The 18,707-nt window shown below is 51.9% G+C and overlaps 3 protein-coding genes across 3 annotated transcripts; all 3 read left to right on the top strand.

Moving 5' to 3' along the window:
• Positions 1-6,854: 6,854 nt before the first annotated feature.
• Positions 6,855-8,758, top strand: PpBr36_02475 (uncharacterized protein; the record flags this gene model as incomplete). Its single annotated transcript, XM_029889656.1, has 2 exons — positions 6,855-7,493; positions 7,676-8,758. 2 exons carry the CDS (start codon positions 6,855-6,857, stop codon positions 8,756-8,758), a joined length of 1,722 nt encoding a protein of 573 aa, XP_029754236.1.
• A 2,053-nt stretch (positions 8,759-10,811) lies between these two features.
• Positions 10,812-12,257, top strand: PpBr36_02474 (uncharacterized protein; the record flags this gene model as incomplete). Its single annotated transcript, XM_029889655.1, has 1 exon — positions 10,812-12,257. The coding sequence occupies one exon, from the start codon at positions 10,812-10,814 to the stop codon at positions 12,255-12,257; it is 1,446 nt and encodes a 481-aa protein (XP_029754237.1).
• A 1,572-nt stretch (positions 12,258-13,829) lies between these two features.
• Positions 13,830-18,704, top strand: PpBr36_02473 (uncharacterized protein; the record flags this gene model as incomplete). Its single annotated transcript, XM_029889654.1, has 2 exons — positions 13,830-13,907; positions 14,070-18,704. The coding sequence occupies 2 exons, from the start codon at positions 13,830-13,832 to the stop codon at positions 18,702-18,704; spliced, it is 4,713 nt and encodes a 1,570-aa protein (XP_029754234.1).
• Positions 18,705-18,707: the final 3 nt, after the last annotated feature.

The following is an 18,707-nucleotide window of genomic DNA, read 5'->3' as shown; positions in this document are numbered from 1 at the left end:
GCCTTTAGAGGCCGACGACGCCGTGCCCGTCCTCGTAATTAAAATGCTGCGCCTTTCGCTGGAACTGGTCGGCGAACGCGACGGGGAGCGTGAACGCTCTTTTTCAGGGAGGGTGCGACTGAGGAACCAGCCGCTGATCACGTCGTCAAGTTCAAGAACAATTCTCCTAAGCGCGGCGTCCTCCGGGGCCTGTAAACTTTCGAGCTTGGCTGCAAAGACCTCTTCGAGCCAGCTGCCGACTGTTTCCACGTTTTCCAACTCCTGCTGCAGTGTTTTGATGGCCAGGGCCGGGAGGCTGGAGTACCTTCCGCGGCCAGCCGGCTGAGGCGCGTTAGCGGTGCGCGTGTCGAGAGATACGTGTCCCGACTCGGCCTGGCCCTGCGGCAAAGCCTGCGGCGTGCTCTGCGGGCGCGCGCGGCGGTTTGAGACCTCTGGTGAGGCCATGACGACCAGCGCCCGGAGGGCGAAAATTCTTCAGCTGTTAAGCTTATTGGTGTGTTTGGGTGTGAATCGCTAACAAAGGTGGGTCTGACCCATGAATGGTGGAGGATGCTTGAGGTGAGAATGGAAGAGGCTTTCTGCGACGATCTCGCTCATAACACTCGGCTAGATCCATGATCAAGCGAGTGAGCGGCAAGTGACTTGGTTGGTTTGATTGTCAGAGAGTCGAATTGACCGTAAAAGAGGAGATAATAATATTGGACAAGTTGTCTCGTGATGGAATTGATAAAAGAATCTCTCTTGGTGTCTCTACGAGATGGCGCGTAGGACCGCGAGATGGATTGTTGAAGAGATTCAAAAGGATTGATGAAAAAGTATCGAAAGAGAAGAGAGGATTTGGCGATCGGAAAGAGAGAAGAAGAAGACGAGAAGGGTGGTATAGAGGAAAAGAAGACCCCGCCAACAAACGAGAATATGATGTAAAGGCTTCCCCGCCAGTTCGCGATCAATAAATGGGCTTCAGAGAAGGAAGGCGCGTAGAGAAGTGTTTGCCTAGCTCTGATAGGTTGGGGAGGACAGATAGAATACTTGTCTGGGAAAGTGGCGTAGACTTGGTCGATGCTGAAGTGAAGGACAAACAGCGGTGGTGATCAGTTCAAGTTACGGTGAGTGAGATCTGAAGACGTGGTGAGGTAGTTCCCCGTTCAAGAGTCACCCTGAGATGGGAGATATACGGGGTACATAAGGTTCTAAACTCTGCGGCGTTTGTCCTGTGAGGCTGGCTGCACTGCCCTGACTGCAGCATGCACCACGAGGGGAGGCTTCGGGCTTTTTGCCATTCGGGGGCTAACAAGACGGGCATTGTGCTCGATACTTGATGCTCTTAATATCAATATTTACTTCCGATAATGTCAACAGTATCGTCCCAGAAGGGCTGATTTTGTGGTCAAGTTGGTTGGAAGCAGCGGATAACTAGCTCCGAGAAAAATAGGTGTAATTTCCAATTCAACATCAATAAAAGTGATATATACCTTTGAATACTTTTGATCTCATTACAATACAATACACCAAAATTGAAGGAATATGTTTAAATTCTGGGTTGAACCTGGAACCGTATTGCGTATTGTTGATGAACCCGTATTAACCCATCCAATCGGTTTATCAGATATCTAAGGGAGAACGCGTCTAGCCGTCTACACAAGAGCCGCGTGATTGCCCGATGCAGCAGTCGCCAAGGGCAACACCACAGCACCCCGCTCGGAACTTAACGTTGGTAAATCCAACCAGCCTTGTTCTACGCGGGCTTTTGTTGCCCGTGAGTGAGAAAAAAATGAAATGATTTTTTGAGGAAGTACCTATCCATCATTGGATAGTTTATAGCGCGCATCAGAAGCACAAAGCCAAACCAAAGATGGATCAAGCCTCACAATCAATTTCAACTTTGGCCTTTTTGCTGAGTTCTTTTTTTGTATCAAAGGACATGCTCAAATCAAAAACAAAGGTCATCGACCTGTTTTGTACCCGTCCCAAAGCCCAGAGAGGCATCCCGTACAAGCCTTTTTCTTGTTACAATCATCAGGTTTGAACTCTTGGTAATTTGTTATCCATGTCTAAGGGCGAGAGGAGAGACATGAGAAATCTTACACATCCGCAGAGGTCAAAGATACACCCATTCCAAGGAATAAATGTCTGTATTAAACATGTTATACGAAATTACGAATGCAGTTGTGGCTCCCAAGTCAGTCAGTTACATGATGATCTCCGCACCTGCATAGCGTAGGTGCTGTATCACTTGGCTCTGGAGTTCTCCTTGGTAGTTTTGGCCCATGAATACACTGTTAGAATATTCTGTGTTCAGCTAGGGACAGGAGGTAGCTGAAAAAGGATACCCAACGTAATATCCCTTCGCTAAATTAAGCGTTGATCAGCACAAGCCACCAGATAGCTAGAAGGAAGAAGAAGGAGAAAATGAGAACAAGACAATAAAAAGAATCCAAAAGGGTTGACGTTGGAATGATAATGGCTATTGCACTTGGAGGGATATTACGGTATTGGGCAACACGTGCGGTCCCTGGGGAGCCTTAGTTACAAGGCACCCACAGGCCCGCGTAAACCCCTTCTTTTGTTACAGAACGGAATTGCACACACGTTCCTTTGTTGCTTTGAAAGACAGACAGAAAAAAAAATGAGCATATCAATTTGCACCTTTCGTTTTTCCTCAATTCGAATCCCTACGCGTAGACGAGATCTATGAACACTTGACAGTATCCTTCTGGCCCCATTCCTAAAATTAGTAGTTGCCTTTCCCTGCGAGAGGTCCGTGCGGCTCTATGATCATCGCAGTAACTATTTATTATATACAAAGTACTAAAATAAGATATCTGCCGATTTTTTATCACTGTCATTTTGCGTGAGTGGGATGCTTTTTTCCTACATTGAAGATTCATTGCCGTCATTGGTGCATTCCTCATTTCTCGGCAAATCTTAACATCAGAACGATATCGGAGGCTAGACAGGCAGCCTTCTCCATGTTCTTCATCCGTTTCTATTAGTTAGTACTTTTCCGCGAGTGGGGACAAACCTGGCTATCATCGGCCCTTACCATCGGCCCTTCCCATCTCCTCGAACCAGAGCTACAAGGGAGCAGGCAGTGACTTGCGCGCATTGCGCACAAGGCGGCATATGGCGGCTACCACCCAGACCAAACAACCCGCGTAACCTGGTCAGCCCCTTCCATGTTAGCAATATCCAATGGCAGGACGGCCTCCTAGTATCCTCTCGCCTCCGTCCTGTTTGTCGCATCAACTGAAACCCCATGCACTCACCTACCTAGCAGCTCAGGCAACAACCGCCCAGTACAAAGTTTGCAAATGCACATAACAGCATATACACTGATTGAATGAGCAGATTTTTAGTTGGCGCTGCAAGGTGCTTTGCATCTCAAGCCCCACATTATACAATATATTGGCCAACTTAAATGCGAGGATAAAGCTGAGTGATGTCGATCTTTCGTCCGCGGATCTGATGGATTTGACTTTGCAAAATTTTAAGAATATACACATGGATTAGCTAATTGCATTAGTTAGTATATACATGTTTTCTCGTCTTTTAGTCGTATGTCATATACATCTTGCAGACAAGCTTGTCCCTAGTGTGGTAAGGTTCATTCCTAAGCAGTCAAGTTTATAGGAGTGGAGACAAGCAACTCTGAGCATTGTCATGAAACAACACCGTGGCTTATATGCGAGCAGGCTGCTTCGATAAAGTTTTTCGGGTCAGACGATGGAAACCAGAGAAAGAGTGCCAGCAACACTGGCGTTACTGCCTAGCTACAACAGTCCTCACGCACCCAGCGGGGCGTAAGGGCTGCCGTCGCGCAGTTCTAAAATCAACAAAAAGAACAGCAAAGACATGCTGAGACCGGTGGCCCGGATGAGCAATTTGATCAACGCGGTTGAAGCCATGTTTTCCCACGACCGAGCTACATGCGCTTTCGGAAAGTTTTCTTTGGCAGGCCTGTCTCAGATGTAAAAGAGTTCAACAAAGAACTAGAGGCATACGCTCACCGTGCAGGAATCGCAAGACTATGCTATCCTGGAGCACATAATATCAACAGCGACGGCTAGACCCACTGAACCTCCCGCTTTATTGCAGCCGTGAGATCTTCAAGCAAGGGCCTGCACCATTGGCCTGTGCGCCCATGTGTAAGACTTGACAATATCGACCAAGACGAGGATCACTAGGCTTGGTGGACGCAGCAGAATCTAACCTATGGGGTGTAATGGTGCGGCCCGGTGCTGTCCCATAGAACCATCGCATCAAACAGACGTCGCAACGAATGAAGAAAAAGTCTCTGGGGATGGGTATTTGTTTTTGCAACCCGTTTGCGGGCAAAAAAAAAAAAAAATAGCAACCGTGCGGTGCGACCGGGAAGGTAGCATCAGCAAGTCTTGCTTGGTTCACAAAGAAGTGCTATTTGGCGCAATTCAAAATATAGGTCTTTAGTTAGATGCATAGTCGGAAGCAAAGACCCGCTTCTGGCGAGGCCCAAAACTCCGAGGCCAATGCATGTACATTCCCTCTCCCAAGGAGGGGAGTCGGTGACGAAAGAGGACAGCATGTCGGCAACTTCAAGGTTATTTTCCCTCATACCTCCCGGCAGCAAGCTCGGCCCCTATAGAGCGCATCTTTTCTTAAATTCTCCATCGGCGATTGACTTCTCCACTGGAAAACTCTTCATCATATGATTCCTAACAAGCCTGATCGTGGTCTGGAGTCTGGGATTATGTCGACTTCAATTAATGCCCAAACTACGTATACGGAAAAAAAAAGAAAAACAAAAGAAAAAGGAAAAAAAAAAATTAAAAATTTCCGAGCCCAGAAAGGAAGCACCGCTCTACTGTAGTATGTAGAACTGCATTCACTCCCACATCACGAGCCTGAGTCCACCGCAGGAAAGATAGCTAGCGACAGATGCTGAGCCACTCGATTCGAGAGGATAAAGTGGAAACGTAGAGATTTTACCCTATTTGTAAGCCTCTCGTGATGAGGGCAACAGGTATAAATAATAGGTCCCGCTCCGCTTTCACCGACACCGTGCTGCGATCCCTTGTTTTGATGCGATGCAACGAGCTAAAGGTCGAAGTCGGTCCGTCGATTGTCAAGCAGTCGGGCGTCGCCGAGGACATTCCATGCAGTTGACTCGCAGCGCCCTGTCTATACTATGCAGCACTACTCGCAGGACAACATTGCTGCGTTGCGGGCCGAATAAACCGAATAAATAGACTGATTAATTTCGGGAGACTCTCTCATCTGATAGTTTAAATGCAATAGAAGCGTGGATAACGTGGATCCAGCTCAAAGCGAACCTCTGGGTTGCATTCGAATTTCTCATTGTCACCAAGTGATCTTCCTTGCCGCATAATACTATGACTACCACCAGTACTGCTACTACTACTACCACTACTAGTACTGCTACCACTCCTACCACCACCACTACAAACACTTCCAGCAAAGCAATTTTTTTTTTTTTTTTTTTTTTTTTTTTTTTTTTTAGAAGGGTTCACGTCACTACGGCATTCTCGCCGTTTTTATTCACCTTCTAAATCCAGACGTGATTTTTTCGGTTCAATGTCTTTTTTTGATCTACAAGTCCTCATGACCATGTGTCGCTCCTCGGCTTGGCCGACACAGTTTCAAGCACAGCACTTAGCGCGAGCGACAGGCAAAAATACCCGCGTCCGAGGAAATAAAGGGAAAAAACAGGCGCGTAGGCAACAAGGAGATCCCCTTCTAAATTTGGCACCCTACCATCATTGCACTGCAAATCCACTGCCAGCCCAGCGGGTCGGTTCATGCAACGTAGACCCATCGTCCCAAGTTGCTGGACCTTTTCATGCGCTCACTAGTCATGCGTGGAAGACTTTAGACGTCTCAAAACATGCATGCACCAATGGGACGACCTTGTCGGTTTTCTGGTCGCCAATGAGAGGGGGGGAAAGAGACGTTTTGTTCTTCTGGTATGGAAACAAATACGGATGACGAATTTGTTTCCCCCTCGATCTCGACCATTTACTCCTGACCATGGCGGGCTGCCAAGTCGCCGAGATTGACAAATCGTGCCAGTGAAGCCCATCACGTCCTTGATAGGCAATACAGTACAGGTAGGGGCCGCAGGGTCCTCCCTGTGTAGATCATGGGGTCCGAAAGTGCACAGAAGACTCCATATGTGGGTACAAAGGCAAGGTAATTGCTACAATAGAGTGCCCAGCCAGGCTGAGCAAAAAACCGAGCTCTCGGTCCATACATCGGCAATTAACTTTGCGGACCACGTCAAAACCTGCACCTGTCCGCACTTTGAGCGATAGCTAAATTCGGCACGCGACGCTTTGCTGCAGGACGTGTCAGATCTAGTTTGGCAAGACCAAGATGCGTACGTTTACGGGGTCCAAGTCCGAGCTGGGCCGAATTGCGCCCAAAGGATGCCTCCGTGAAACCCGGCCATCTATCCGCAACTTTGAGGGTGGCGTTCTGGATGGAGCTTGGGTATGTGGGCACGGAGGCGACTTTGGTCCACAACGTCGGGAACAACATCAACTTTGGGATTGGCAAACTGTATATATGTAACATGAAATAGCACTCATCAGGAAACTTCCCCTATAATGCATCTTCATCGTCAAGATCCAGGCTTCGCGAGCCTTGCTATAAGACCTTTGCGATAATTGTCGCTCCCAAGTCGTTGAACTCTGACATACTCCGTGTCGGGACATGGCGGGCTGGCACCATACATTCATTTCTTGAGTAGCCATACGTTGCTCTAGGGCTTTCGTATTCTTTTTTTCACGTGTACATTCTTTTGGGACTTTTATTTTCCCTTTTTTTTTCTTCTTTTCCTTGTTCATATCTTCTTGAAAATGAAGGCCTCGTTCCTCTCTTTTCTCGCCCTCTTGGCAGCCAGTGCATATGCCCAAGGCAGTGCCCGCGGCAATAACACCGCACCAGGCGACCCCTCCACAAACGCCACCGGATTCGACTATATTGTGGCTGGAGGCGGTGCTGCAGGGATAGTTGTGGCACAACGCCTGGTGGAGAGCGGCAGGTCAGTCATCCTCCTCGAGAGAGGCGGCCCGTCGACCCACAGCACCGGCGGCAACGCCTCTGTGCCATGGAACAACACCGTCACGCCATTCGACGTGCCGGCTGTATTCCTGGCCACGCCGGGCAGCTCGTACTGCACCGACACCGCCGGCAGCGCTGCGTGCATCCTCGGCGGTGGCACCGTCATCAACGCCATGATGTACGTCCACCCGCAGTCGGCCGACTTCGACGACAAGTTCCCAAATGGCTGGAAGTGGGACGACGTCAAGGACGCCGCGGAGCGTCTGTATAAACGCACCCCCGGTACGACCACACCCTCTGCGGATGGCAAGCTCTACGACCAGGGTGGCTACGACGTCTTGTCCAAATTCTTTACAGCTGCTGGCTTCAAGAGTGTCGACACTATTGCGAACCCTGACGATAAGAAGGATGTCTTTACACACCCACCCTGGATGGTAAGATTTTTCCCTCATATTCTAAAAATTCCGAAGTCTACTCCTCTCTCGGAAATTCCGATTTGTCATATATTGAGTGAGAAGAAGAGAGACAAAAAGGGGAAAAAAAAAAAAAAAAAAAAAAAAAATTAAGCCAAGAAGACATGACACTGACATTTGACTCGTTTTCCAACGCAACCCAGATCAACAAGGGTATCCGTTCCGGTCCTGTCCAGGATTACCTTGCCTTGACGGCTGGCAAAAAGAACTTCAAACTGCTGACCAACTGCAAGGTGCTTCGGGCCGTTCGAGCCGACTCGACCGTGACAGGCGTCGAGGTGGAAATGGCCGATGGTAAGCGGCAGGTGATTTCTCTGCGGGACCCCAAGGCAGGCAAGGTCATCCTTGCGGCGGGCGCCCTGTCGACGCCCAAGATCCTCTTCGCCAGCGGCATAGGCCAGCCGGAGCAGATCGTGAGCGCGGCCAAGGCCAATGGCGTGCAGCTGCCGCAGCGCAGCGCCCTCGTCAACTCGCCCGTCGGCCAGGGCGTCATGGACCACCCGGTCTTCTCGCTCGACCTCAAGGTCAAGAACGCGTCGTCGAGCGCCGGGCTCGAGTCCATCAACGGCGCCGCGCTGCTCAAGAGCCCGCCCGCGGGAGACGTGGAGCTGTTTGCGCGCGGCTCGGGCCTGCTGGCGCAGTCTACGCAGAGACTCAACTTCTGGTCCGAGGTGGGCGGCGACGCGGCGGGGGACGGCCAGCGGCGTTTCTTCCAGGGCACGTGCAGCGTTGGTGCGAATGACACGCTCAAGATCAAGGTGTACATGACGCACGGGCTGACGTCGACGGGCAACCTGACCATCAACGTGACGTCCGGCGCGACTACCTGGGCCAAGGAGCCGTGGATGAGCACCGACGGCGACAAGAAGGCCGCCGTCGTGTTTCTGGACCGCCTCATCGCCATGACCAAGGCACCCGGGAGCAACCTCGCGCTGGCCAAGCCCAACGTGACGGGCGCGGAGCTGGCTCAGAGCTTCGTCTCCGGGTCGCACTACGTCGGGTCCGCGCGCATGGGCGAGGACAGCAAGACGGCCGTGGTGGATACCAACACAAAGGTGTACGGCACCGACAACCTTCACATTGTGGACGCCTCGATCCACCCAGACGTGCCAACCGGCAACACCCAGGCCATAGTCATGGTCGTCGCTGAAGAGGCGGCAGACAAGATCATCAAGCTGGGCGGGCCGAAGAAGGCGAGATGCCTCAACAAGAAGAGGAGGGTTTAGGCATTTTTGACCAGGATGGAAGCTGTATTATGGCATGTTTATTTCTTGTTTTGTTGTCTTTTTACTCTTTTCGGTATATACCCAAGCATATTATTGTGTGGAATGTTCTGTTTTTTTTTACTGTCTTTTTTTTTTTTTTTTTTTTTTTTTTTGCTTTTTGCTTTTTTACCACCCCAGTTAACGTGGGTGGCAACTACATGTACACCGACGTAGCTCTGCCGAGTTGATGCAGGTATTTCATTTTTCCTTGGTGTTTACCAGTCGCCCGAACCATGTATCTGAGTTTCGGCCTTATTCTGTGCTTGGTCTTTGTAATTGGCACCACCTCAGCAATGCGCTTTTATAGTTCGTCTGGATCTTTTCCCCTTATTTTCCGATGCAGGCACGAACGAGGCCTAGAATCACATTCCTTTAAGTTTTGATCAGAAAAAAACCGGTCGCTGATGCTCTTCTTTAGTACAGAGCAAATCAATCTTATGCATCAAGCTGGTGCATGAATTTTGACGAAGAACAATATGTCGGTCAACCCACCTGGGTTTGGCACGACAAGTCCTGCTAGGTACTAGGTCAGGTATCTATCTTAGTCAATCGAAAAAGAGAAGAAAAAAAAAGAAAAAACGAAATTGCACGATCGAAATGTTTCATCTGGGAAATGAGCTGCAAAATTTGACGTGCGGGTTAGGAACGGACCCCAAGTTGGTCGATGCGAGACATTGCATGATTGATTTCCACCTGCCGCTACCTTGATATAAGTTCGTTAAAACTAGCCACGGGAAGGTAGACAAGATATCCTTGGCAACTTGCGGATGGTTGAAGTATAAGCCCGAATTTTAGTAACCTCGCTTTCCACTGGCATGAAGACATCATCGACTGCTGGGAGCGTGAAGAAAAAGTAAATAAATAAATTCAATGCAGAACATGGTGAATGTGCAGTGAAAACAAGAAAAAGCGAAAAAAAAAACAGAAACATATCGTGCTCTGAGTAGATGCGAATTCGCTTTTTGCTTACTTGTGCCAAGGAGCGCATTCCTAGTGTACGTCTCGAGTGTTGCCACCAGATTGCTTGAATTGAACAAGTATGCGTGCAATCTGCTACACCAGAGAGGAAAACGGGTCTTGGACTTCTAGAAGCGTGTTCGTGGCGACCCGGTAAAGATAGACATTACATACATGCTCGATAAACGAAACGCCAAGACAGCCTTGATCGGGGGCGGCGCTGTGATGTGGGATGTGGGTTGTGGATGCCAGTTTTCCTTGTGGATATCTGTCTTTCCTTTACGTTCATGGTAGCAAGTTCTATTCTTGTGCCTTTGGCGCCCAGTCTCATCGCCACAGCCTCCACGGGACTGCAAACACCCCGGCGCGGAGCCACCTGTCAAGACTGCATTTTGGTCGTTTTTTTGCGCAGCGTGGACCCGGTCTGCAAGGTTGCTTTAGGTCTTGACCCCAGAGGCGACGAACTTTATTTACCTTAGTTGGCCCCGCTGCACCCACTGCATTGATGGGCCTTGACAGTGATGGAGAATCAGGTTTGGAATACGCCTCCTGATGGGCTTTTGGCTGATTGATATTTTCCAATAATATCCTCCTTGTCATTTGCTTGACAGCATGGCCTGGCCCATGAGATATGACTGTGTAGTGTAGTTATGTCTTAGTTAAGCTCCCTCATCGAGACCCTGAGTTTTTTTTTTCCCTTCTTTTCCTTCCTTCTTCTGTTTCTTGCCTCTTTTTTTCCTTGGTATCACGATCAAACAAACCAACAGACAGTACAGTCACTCCTTTCCCTGCGTTGCGTACCTTGGGCTCTTGACGAGGCATTGGTTGACGCTTTATTTCGTATTTGATCTGAGCGGGAGTTTTACTTTCAATTGTTTTCCATCATCCATCGGCACTCAACTCAAATCCATGGGTTCTTGCCTGTATCCCATGTCCTCCGCCTTGAATCGATAAAAGGTGGCGGAAGCCACTACAGAAAAGGGAAACAGCACCGCCCTCAACCCATCTCCGCAACCACCAGTAAGCAATCGGGATTCATCCCGCGCCAGTCGCCGCAATGCGGTCGTCAACAGTAAACATTGGATGTTTGCCATCGTCAACATCGGCCGCGACAACAAAGATCCTGTTGACTTTTTTTCTCGGCGTCATCTTCTCCAACATCGTCGTCAACGCACAGTCACAGGCACAGTCACAAGCAGATCAACAATACACCAATGACTTTTCCATGTACCCGCAGGCGGCCCAGGAGTGCCTGCAAAGAGCCGCCAACACTTCGACATGCACAGGTACCACGCATGCCCAGATTAACGCCTGCCTCTGCCCGGGCACCGACATCAGCAGCTTCCCCGTCCGAGCCGCCATCTGCATTGGTCGCAGGTCGCCCGGCGACCTCTGGGCCGTGTACGCACTCCTGAAGGCCGACTGTGAGGACTCCAAGACGCCCCTTGCCTTTACGAGGGGCCGCTTCATGCAGACCGCCTTTGATGCGAGCACTTCGTTTACCGGCGGCGGAGATAACAGCGACAATGCCTCTTCAGGCGACTACAAGAACCAGAACCCGACGAAAGGGGTGGCGCTGTCTGCTGAGACCAATGGTGCCACGACGGCGGGTAACAACAACAACAATAACAACAACAACAACAACGACAGTAACAACAACAATAACAACAACAACAACAACAACAACAACAACACGACCGGACTGACCATGATGACCAAGACAGGCATCATCATCTCATGCGTTATCGTCGGGTCGCTCCTCGGTGCTATAATAACGTATTGCTTACTACTGCGATGCAAGAAGAAGCCCAACCCGGGGATGCAGATGCACGACTCAGAGAAGCGACCCATCTTCTCCAGTGCTAGCAGCTTGAAAGGTGGCACCAACACATCCCTTTCGAGGGCTTCCACGCTCGTGTCGGCGCGCAACTGGCGTATGATGGACCAGAGCACAATGCGATCCCCTTCTGCGCCAGCCGGAAGCGTAAGAGGAATGCCCTACTCCGAGGCACCGTCACCCATGACCCCTCAGGGGCAGTGGGTACTGGACCCTTCAACGGGCAGGTACGTGCTCGCCGCCGGCGTGCCGCCTCTTCCCACCACCGCGCTGGGCCCACGCATGCCCCTGCCTTCGATACCGCCGACCCCTGTGCTGGCCCCTGTCGAGGCCCCCGGGGTCGACGTGCCGGTCGAGATGCCCTCGACCCCCAGCACAGTGACGATGTGCAACTGGGGCACGCAATCGCAATCCCAGGCGAACTCGCAGTTCATGCACACTACACACCAACCATACGCCATCCAAACGTCGATTTTCCACCAAAACACCCAGAACGGTCAGAGGAGTCAGGGAACCGGCGCGGAGGGGGCATCACCTAGCTCAATATACTCACCAAACGCGACGTCGCAGCCAAAGCCCGCGGCAGGCGTCCCCAAGCGGCAATACAGCCTTAGAAACATGTTCCATACCAGACAGCCGAGTAAAAATCCGGCATATTGGATCTAGTTAGCCGGATGAAGATCCAGAAACATTGGGAGCGATCGATGATACCATGAAAAATTCTAGAAATAACGACATTATAGCATGAGGGGGCTGGGCAGCTATTTAAAAAAAAACACCTCCAACAAAAAAAAAAAAGTTCAAAAATTCACAAATTACAAATTCACAAATTACAAATTACAAATTACAAATTACTTCGATTCCTGCTCAAACCCCAAGTCCACGGCCGCTCTGTTCTGGAGTCTGCGCACCAACCAGCAATTTATTTAACCTTGGGTGTCGACTTCAAGACCCGCACTGGGGGGGTCAAACACACGGTGCACCAGTTTGGAGCAAGGACATCTCTGTACATATATATTAATCTCTACCACTGGCACACGCCAATCACATCTATTTCTCAAATAGAGTTTTTTTTTCTTTTGTCTTCCCGCATCCCTTATATTGCGGCTGCGACAGTCGAGGTGTGCAACATGCTTGCGAGTTACATCTAGCCTTGAGTCTAGATCGCGACTCAGAAACCGCTCGCTTCTACTATGTACGTCGTACAGCACCAAGACCTGCTGCAAGACGCACATACTGCGAGATGTTGTTACCAGACGAGCCGACGCCACAGCAACAACAACAATGTTTATTAGTTTTATTAATTTAATATTTTGCCTGGCATGCAGAAAAGTGGGAGGTGGTGGGAGTATGCAATGCAGTGCATTTGCATTTCAGGCCTTGTGTATGCACTTTGGTTAGCTTTCATCCAACCCTTTCCCATTTTACCAAGACAGTCATCCAAACAAAAAAACAAAACAAAAAAAACAAAAAAACAAAAAAACACATGCATCCATCTGCTCATCCCGAATTTTTACTATACGTATGTTCGCTTATTGAGTTGTGCATGCAAAACAAAATCCGAGCACCGGGTACTGTACGCAATCCCATCCCGTCCGCACCTCCATCCCCTCACAATTACCACCCTAGACATGGCCCTTTTGCGCCCTCCTCTCCAGCAGAAGAAGCCAAGCCCGCCTTTTCGGAGTTTCAGCCGATCTGCAATCAATTGATGATTGATCACTGAACAACTGTTGAGCATTTTCTGCTACGGGTTCGTTCCCCGCCTTTCTGGTCTCTGCAGTTGCGATTGATTTTGAAGTTTTGGGTGACATGGGGCACGCCTTGCAGCAAAGCTGAAATGGAACCGGATTTCATATGAACAAGTTTCTTTAATTTCCAATTTATGTATTAATTTGCCTTTTTTTCGTTGTTTTTTTTTTTTTTTTTTTTTTTTTTTTTTTTTTTTTTTNTTTTCCCTCTTTTTTCTTCTTCTTTTCGTCCCTATCCCAGAAAACAGATACAGAAAACAAGAGGGCTGGGGGCTAAACGGAGCTTTAACGTGGGGCTAGCGCCCGCCCCTCGCCCCCACCAAATTCAGCAATCCAAGGACAAACAACAGGGTCTCTCGGCCTAAACGCAGCCGGACTCGGCTTCTTAAACCGAAGAGGCGAGTCAAACCAAGGTGTCAACTTTGACCAACCTCTGTCCAAGTTCCGTCGACGGGTCGCGGAAGGGGTTTCTTTTCGAGAAATCGCCATGGCTGCAATGAACAGGCTCCCGCCAGATTGGCAGCAGGTCCTCGCACCCTGCTATTCCTGTTGCAAGAGGGTCTGGGTAAGTTGGAATTCCGTCTTTTGCTTGTTCTGTTCTGCTTCCCGCTTACCCCAAGCTCAGCTCCATCATCTCCCCTCAGCGCCCCTCTTTCTCCTCTTGCTCAATTCTCGCAAACCACCTGCACGGGTACGCGCAGCAGCAAATGTCTAACAATAAAACCAGATACCCGAAGAAGCTACATTTGGCGACCAGTGCATCGGGCCAATTACACACGTGCCGGTGCTGCTCGCCGTGCTCGTCGTCTTTTGCCGCTACGGACTCTCTCCGTTATGGGTCCGGCGACCAGCCTGGCTGCGCGCCTTTGCGAATGAACCAAATGTATCCAAAACAGCCCCGGATCGGACCCGGAGCAATGGCCACCATCGCAGTTATGCCTCTGTCGCGGCCAACGGAGATGACGGTGCTTTCGAGGCAAAGCCTGCGCACAACACTTGGACCGACTACACCAAGTCGCTCTGCGCCATCTCCATCGCCAGCGCTATCGCCAGCGCTCTCGTTGCCGGCTTCTTCGATTTCAGCCTCCCTTATCTGATGCCCATCATCCCATCGTTTTTGACGGCAACAATCATCGCCATTGACCGCCCGCAGACTACGCCGGGCGCAGTCTTCTTGATCAATGGCGGTCTTCTCGTCACTCAGCTCGCTCTTCTGATCGGCATACCTACGTTGACGACGTCATCATGGCTCACCCTAGTACTGTTCTTACTGACAGTCCTCTTTCCATTGCTCTCGGTTAGCATCGTTCTGGTAATGCCTCTGCGCAACCCGCACGCCGCCGGCACAGAAGACGTGGCAGTAAAGGACGACGTGGCCCCGACGGAAAAGCTTCGCAGCCCAGAGGACAACTTCTCTATATGGCAGTGGATGACTATTAGCTGGATGAGCAAGCTCATACAGCTTGGCTACAACCGCCAGGTCCATCCAGAGGACGTGTGGCGGCTTCCTTTCGAGTTCCAACACAAGCGACTTCATACTCTCTTTCGCGAGATCAAAGGCACCGTCATTAGTCGCATTCTGGTCGCAAACGCCCCGGACCTTCTCATCACGTCATCGCTCGGCATACTCGAATCCGCGTGTGCCCTCACCCAGGTCGTGCTCCTCAAACAACTTCTCTCTGCCCTCGGAGCACAGAACCTCCGCGTTGCTGTCGCATACGCAACCCTCGCATTGCTGGCCAGGCTGATCGCCGCTCAGTCGGCCGTCTTCTCGTTGTGGTTCAGCCGCCGGTGCTATGAGCGTTCGCGCGGCGAGATGATCACCATGATCTACGAAAAAACCATTCGCCGCAAGGCCTTTACGTTTCCAGGTGTCGACGAAGAAACGGAAGATGGAGAGGGCAAAGACACCAAACACCAGGAAAAGCCCGGTGCTCCGGCTTCCATGGGCAAAATTCTCAATCTGATGCGCAACGACGTTTACGAGGTCGCCCAGCGCTTCTGGGAGTTCCCCGGACTCTTCACCAAGCCACTTAACTTTGTCCTTAGTCTTGCCCTAATCTGGAATATCCTCGGCCCGTCCAGTCTGCTAGGTATTCTGGTTCTCCTCCTGGCGCAGGTGCTCAATGTCTTTGTTATCAGGGTGCTGCTGAAGTGGGAGAGAGCTCGTAGGGCCGTCACGGATCTTAAGCTGCAGATAACCAGTCAGTTCGTCGAGACGATCCGGCATCTTAGGTGGTACGATTGGCAGGACCGCTGGTTGGGGCAGATATTCGAAACGCGAGCGACCGAGCTGCGCTACCGCGTCGTCAGCAACCTGCTCCAGAAGGCCCTTGGTGCGCTTAACCAGCTGGCAGCTTTCGCGTTTCCAGTAGCGGCATTTTATGCATACACAGTCATTGGTGGCCATACTCTATCGGTCGACGTCGCTTTTCCCGCACTCAACCTATTTACGATGCTCAACACCAGCCTTCAAGAGCTTCCTAATCTAGTCATGGTCCTGTTGAACGCCAGCATTGCCATGGGAAGAATCGAGAGCTTCATGGCCGAGCCAGACAAGGAAGATGCAGACTATGACAGTGACAAGCCTTACGGAAAGCAGGAGCTTGAGATCAAAGGTGCCGACTTTTCATGGCCAGGCCAGACGGCCGAAACCCCCGTGCTGCGGGACGTCAACTTTTTGGCCGGTCCGGGACTCACCGTGGTGTGCGGAAAGGTTGGCGCTGGCAAGTCGGCCCTCCTGCAGGCCATATTGGGCGAGCTGGACCAGCACAGCGGCGAGCGCAACGTTCCCGAAGAGATGAAGGCGTACTGCGCGCAGACGCCCTGGCTGCAGAGCATGAGCATCCGGGAAAATATTTTGTTCTCGGGCGGGTTCGACGAGCGGCGCTATCGACGCACGCTTGACGCCTGCGCACTCCTTCCGGATCTCAAGGAATTCGAGGGCGGTGACCTGTCCATGGTGGGTGAAAACGGTGTAGGCCTGTCTGGCGGTCAAAAGGCCAGGGTCGCACTCGCCAGGGCGGTGTACAGTAAAGCTAGGATCTTGCTTCTCGACGACCCGATCGCAGCGCTGGATCATCATACTGCCGAGTTCGTCGTCAGGAAGCTCTTCTCCCCGGGCGGGCTGTGCGAGGGCCGTACCGTGGTGTTTGTGACACATCGTGTCGACCTCCTCAAGCCGTGGGCAGACCAGATGTACGAGGTGTTTGCCGACAGACCCTCGTCGCTGGAACTGCATCAGCCCGAGGAGCTAGAGCGGGACACGTCGTTCCATCGGCGTGTGGCGGCGGTGCAAGAGACGCAGGCCGAGGAGGCTGCCATCGAAACGGCAGAGGCCCGTGACAACTCGAGCGTGGCGATTCCAGACAAATTTATCGAGGTGGAGCGGCGCGCCCACGGCGGAGTCATGGCGTCTGTATACTGGCGTTATGTCAAGGCCGGCAAGCTCTGGCTCTGGGCGCTGCTCATTCTCACCTTCGTCATCTACAGGCTGTTTAATCTGCTGTACTTTTACTTCCTCAAGGTCTGGGGTGAGGCTTACAGACAGGACCCGCTGGAGCCCAGTCGAAGCGTGGCATTCGTCATGGCCCAGCCTTCCTTGAACGCTGGCCACCTGTCAATGGCGCAGGTATCTGACAGGAGCGGATGGATCGACTTTGACTTTGGACTTCCGCCCCCCGAAGAGGACGTCACGCCGTGGCTGTTCTGGTTCTTCATGCTCAGCATCGCACAATTCCTTGCGCAGCTCATGTCTGACCTCACCCTAGTTGCTATCGTCTATGCAGCCGGCAAGAGACTATTCCAAGACGTCATGTGGCGTGTGTCGGCCGCGACCTTTCGCTTCTACGATGTGACGCCGGTCGGAAGGCTTATGAATCGGCTGACCTCGGACATTGGCACTATCGATGGACAGATTGCAGGGCAGCTCTATATGGTTGCCTTCCACATGGTGGCCTGGTTGTCTTCGGTTGCCGTCATAGCCACCACGACACCCATCTTCCTGGGCCTGGCTTTGGCAATGACCTTGTTGTTCGTCTACATTTTCAGCCGCTTCTTGCCTCTCTCGCAGTCCCTCCGACGCCTCGAGATGGTCTCACTCTCGCCACTCATGTCCAACTTTGGCACCCTGCTCGAGGGCCTCACGACTGTCCGCGCCTTCCGTGCACAGCCGCACTTTGAACACCGAATCATTGTTACGACGGACGCATTTCAGCAGATGGATCACTTCTACTGGTCTTTGCAATCTTGGCTGACCTACCGCTTTGATACGCTCTCGGCTCTCTCTACATTTGTCCTGACCATCACCGCTATGACCTCGGGCCTGTCATCCGGCGCAGTGGCGTTCGTTCTCGCGGCGGCTGCCACATTTGTTGACACCACACACCTTCTGTGCCGCAAGTATGGTGAGCTGCAGATGATGTTTGTCTCGGTCGAGAGGGTCATTGAGCTGCTGGACCTGGAGACGGAGCCACAGTTTGAGAAGCCGCCAACTGCACAGGCAACCACATGGCCGGCGGCGAGCGATGATATCATCTTCGACAATGCCACATTCCGATATGCACCGCGCCTTGAGCCCAGCTTGAGGGGAGTATCATTCCGGATTCCTGCAGGATCCACCGTCGCCGTCACAGGCCGCACGGGATCCGGCAAGAGCACGCTTGCGCTAGCTCTTCTGGGCACCATCCTCCCCGACTCGGTGCTGGCCCAGCTGCACCAGGAGCAAGTGGGCGACAGCAACGAGGAGACTCCGCTGCTCGCGCCGACACTGGACAGCTCGGGCGGCAGCGTCTGGATCGGCAACGTCGACATTGGACGGACAGACAAACACACGCTACGGAGGCGCGTCTCGTTCGTGGCGCAGGATCCGGTGCTCTTTCCAGGCACGCTGCGGGAGAACCTGGACCCGCTGCACGAGTACGAAGACGAAGAGTGTGCGACCGTCCTGGCGAGGGTCATGGGCCCGGCGTCGGCCGCGGCGTCTTTTTCGACCAGCACAACGCCGGCAGAGCAGCAGCAGGACGTAACGGCATCCTCCTCGGGCACGGCGACGCCGACCAAGCAGCAGTTTCATTTGGGGACGCGCGTCGACGGCGGCGGCAAGAACCTCAGCCAGGGCCAGCGGCAGCTGGTGGGGATCGCGCGGGCGGTGCTGCGCCGGTCCCCAATTGTGATTCTCGACGAGGCCACGGCGAGCATCGACTTTGAGACGGCCTTCCGGATCCAAGAGGTTCTGCGGCAGGAGCTGCAGCAGAGCACTGTCATTTCCATTGCGCACCGGGCAGAGGCGGTCAAGGATGCGGATTTCAGGATCGAGCTGGACAAGGGGCGGGTTGTTGTTGCCGAGAGGATTGTGAAGTGAGCG

This window comes from Pyricularia pennisetigena, chromosome 3 (assembly GCF_004337985.1).
Source record: "Pyricularia pennisetigena strain Br36 chromosome 3, whole genome shotgun sequence".
In the NCBI taxonomy this organism is placed as follows: Eukaryota; Fungi; Ascomycota; class Sordariomycetes; order Magnaporthales; family Pyriculariaceae; genus Pyricularia; species Pyricularia pennisetigena.
Note: the sequence above shows the minus strand (reverse complement) of the source record. Positions and strands in the feature narration are given on the sequence as shown.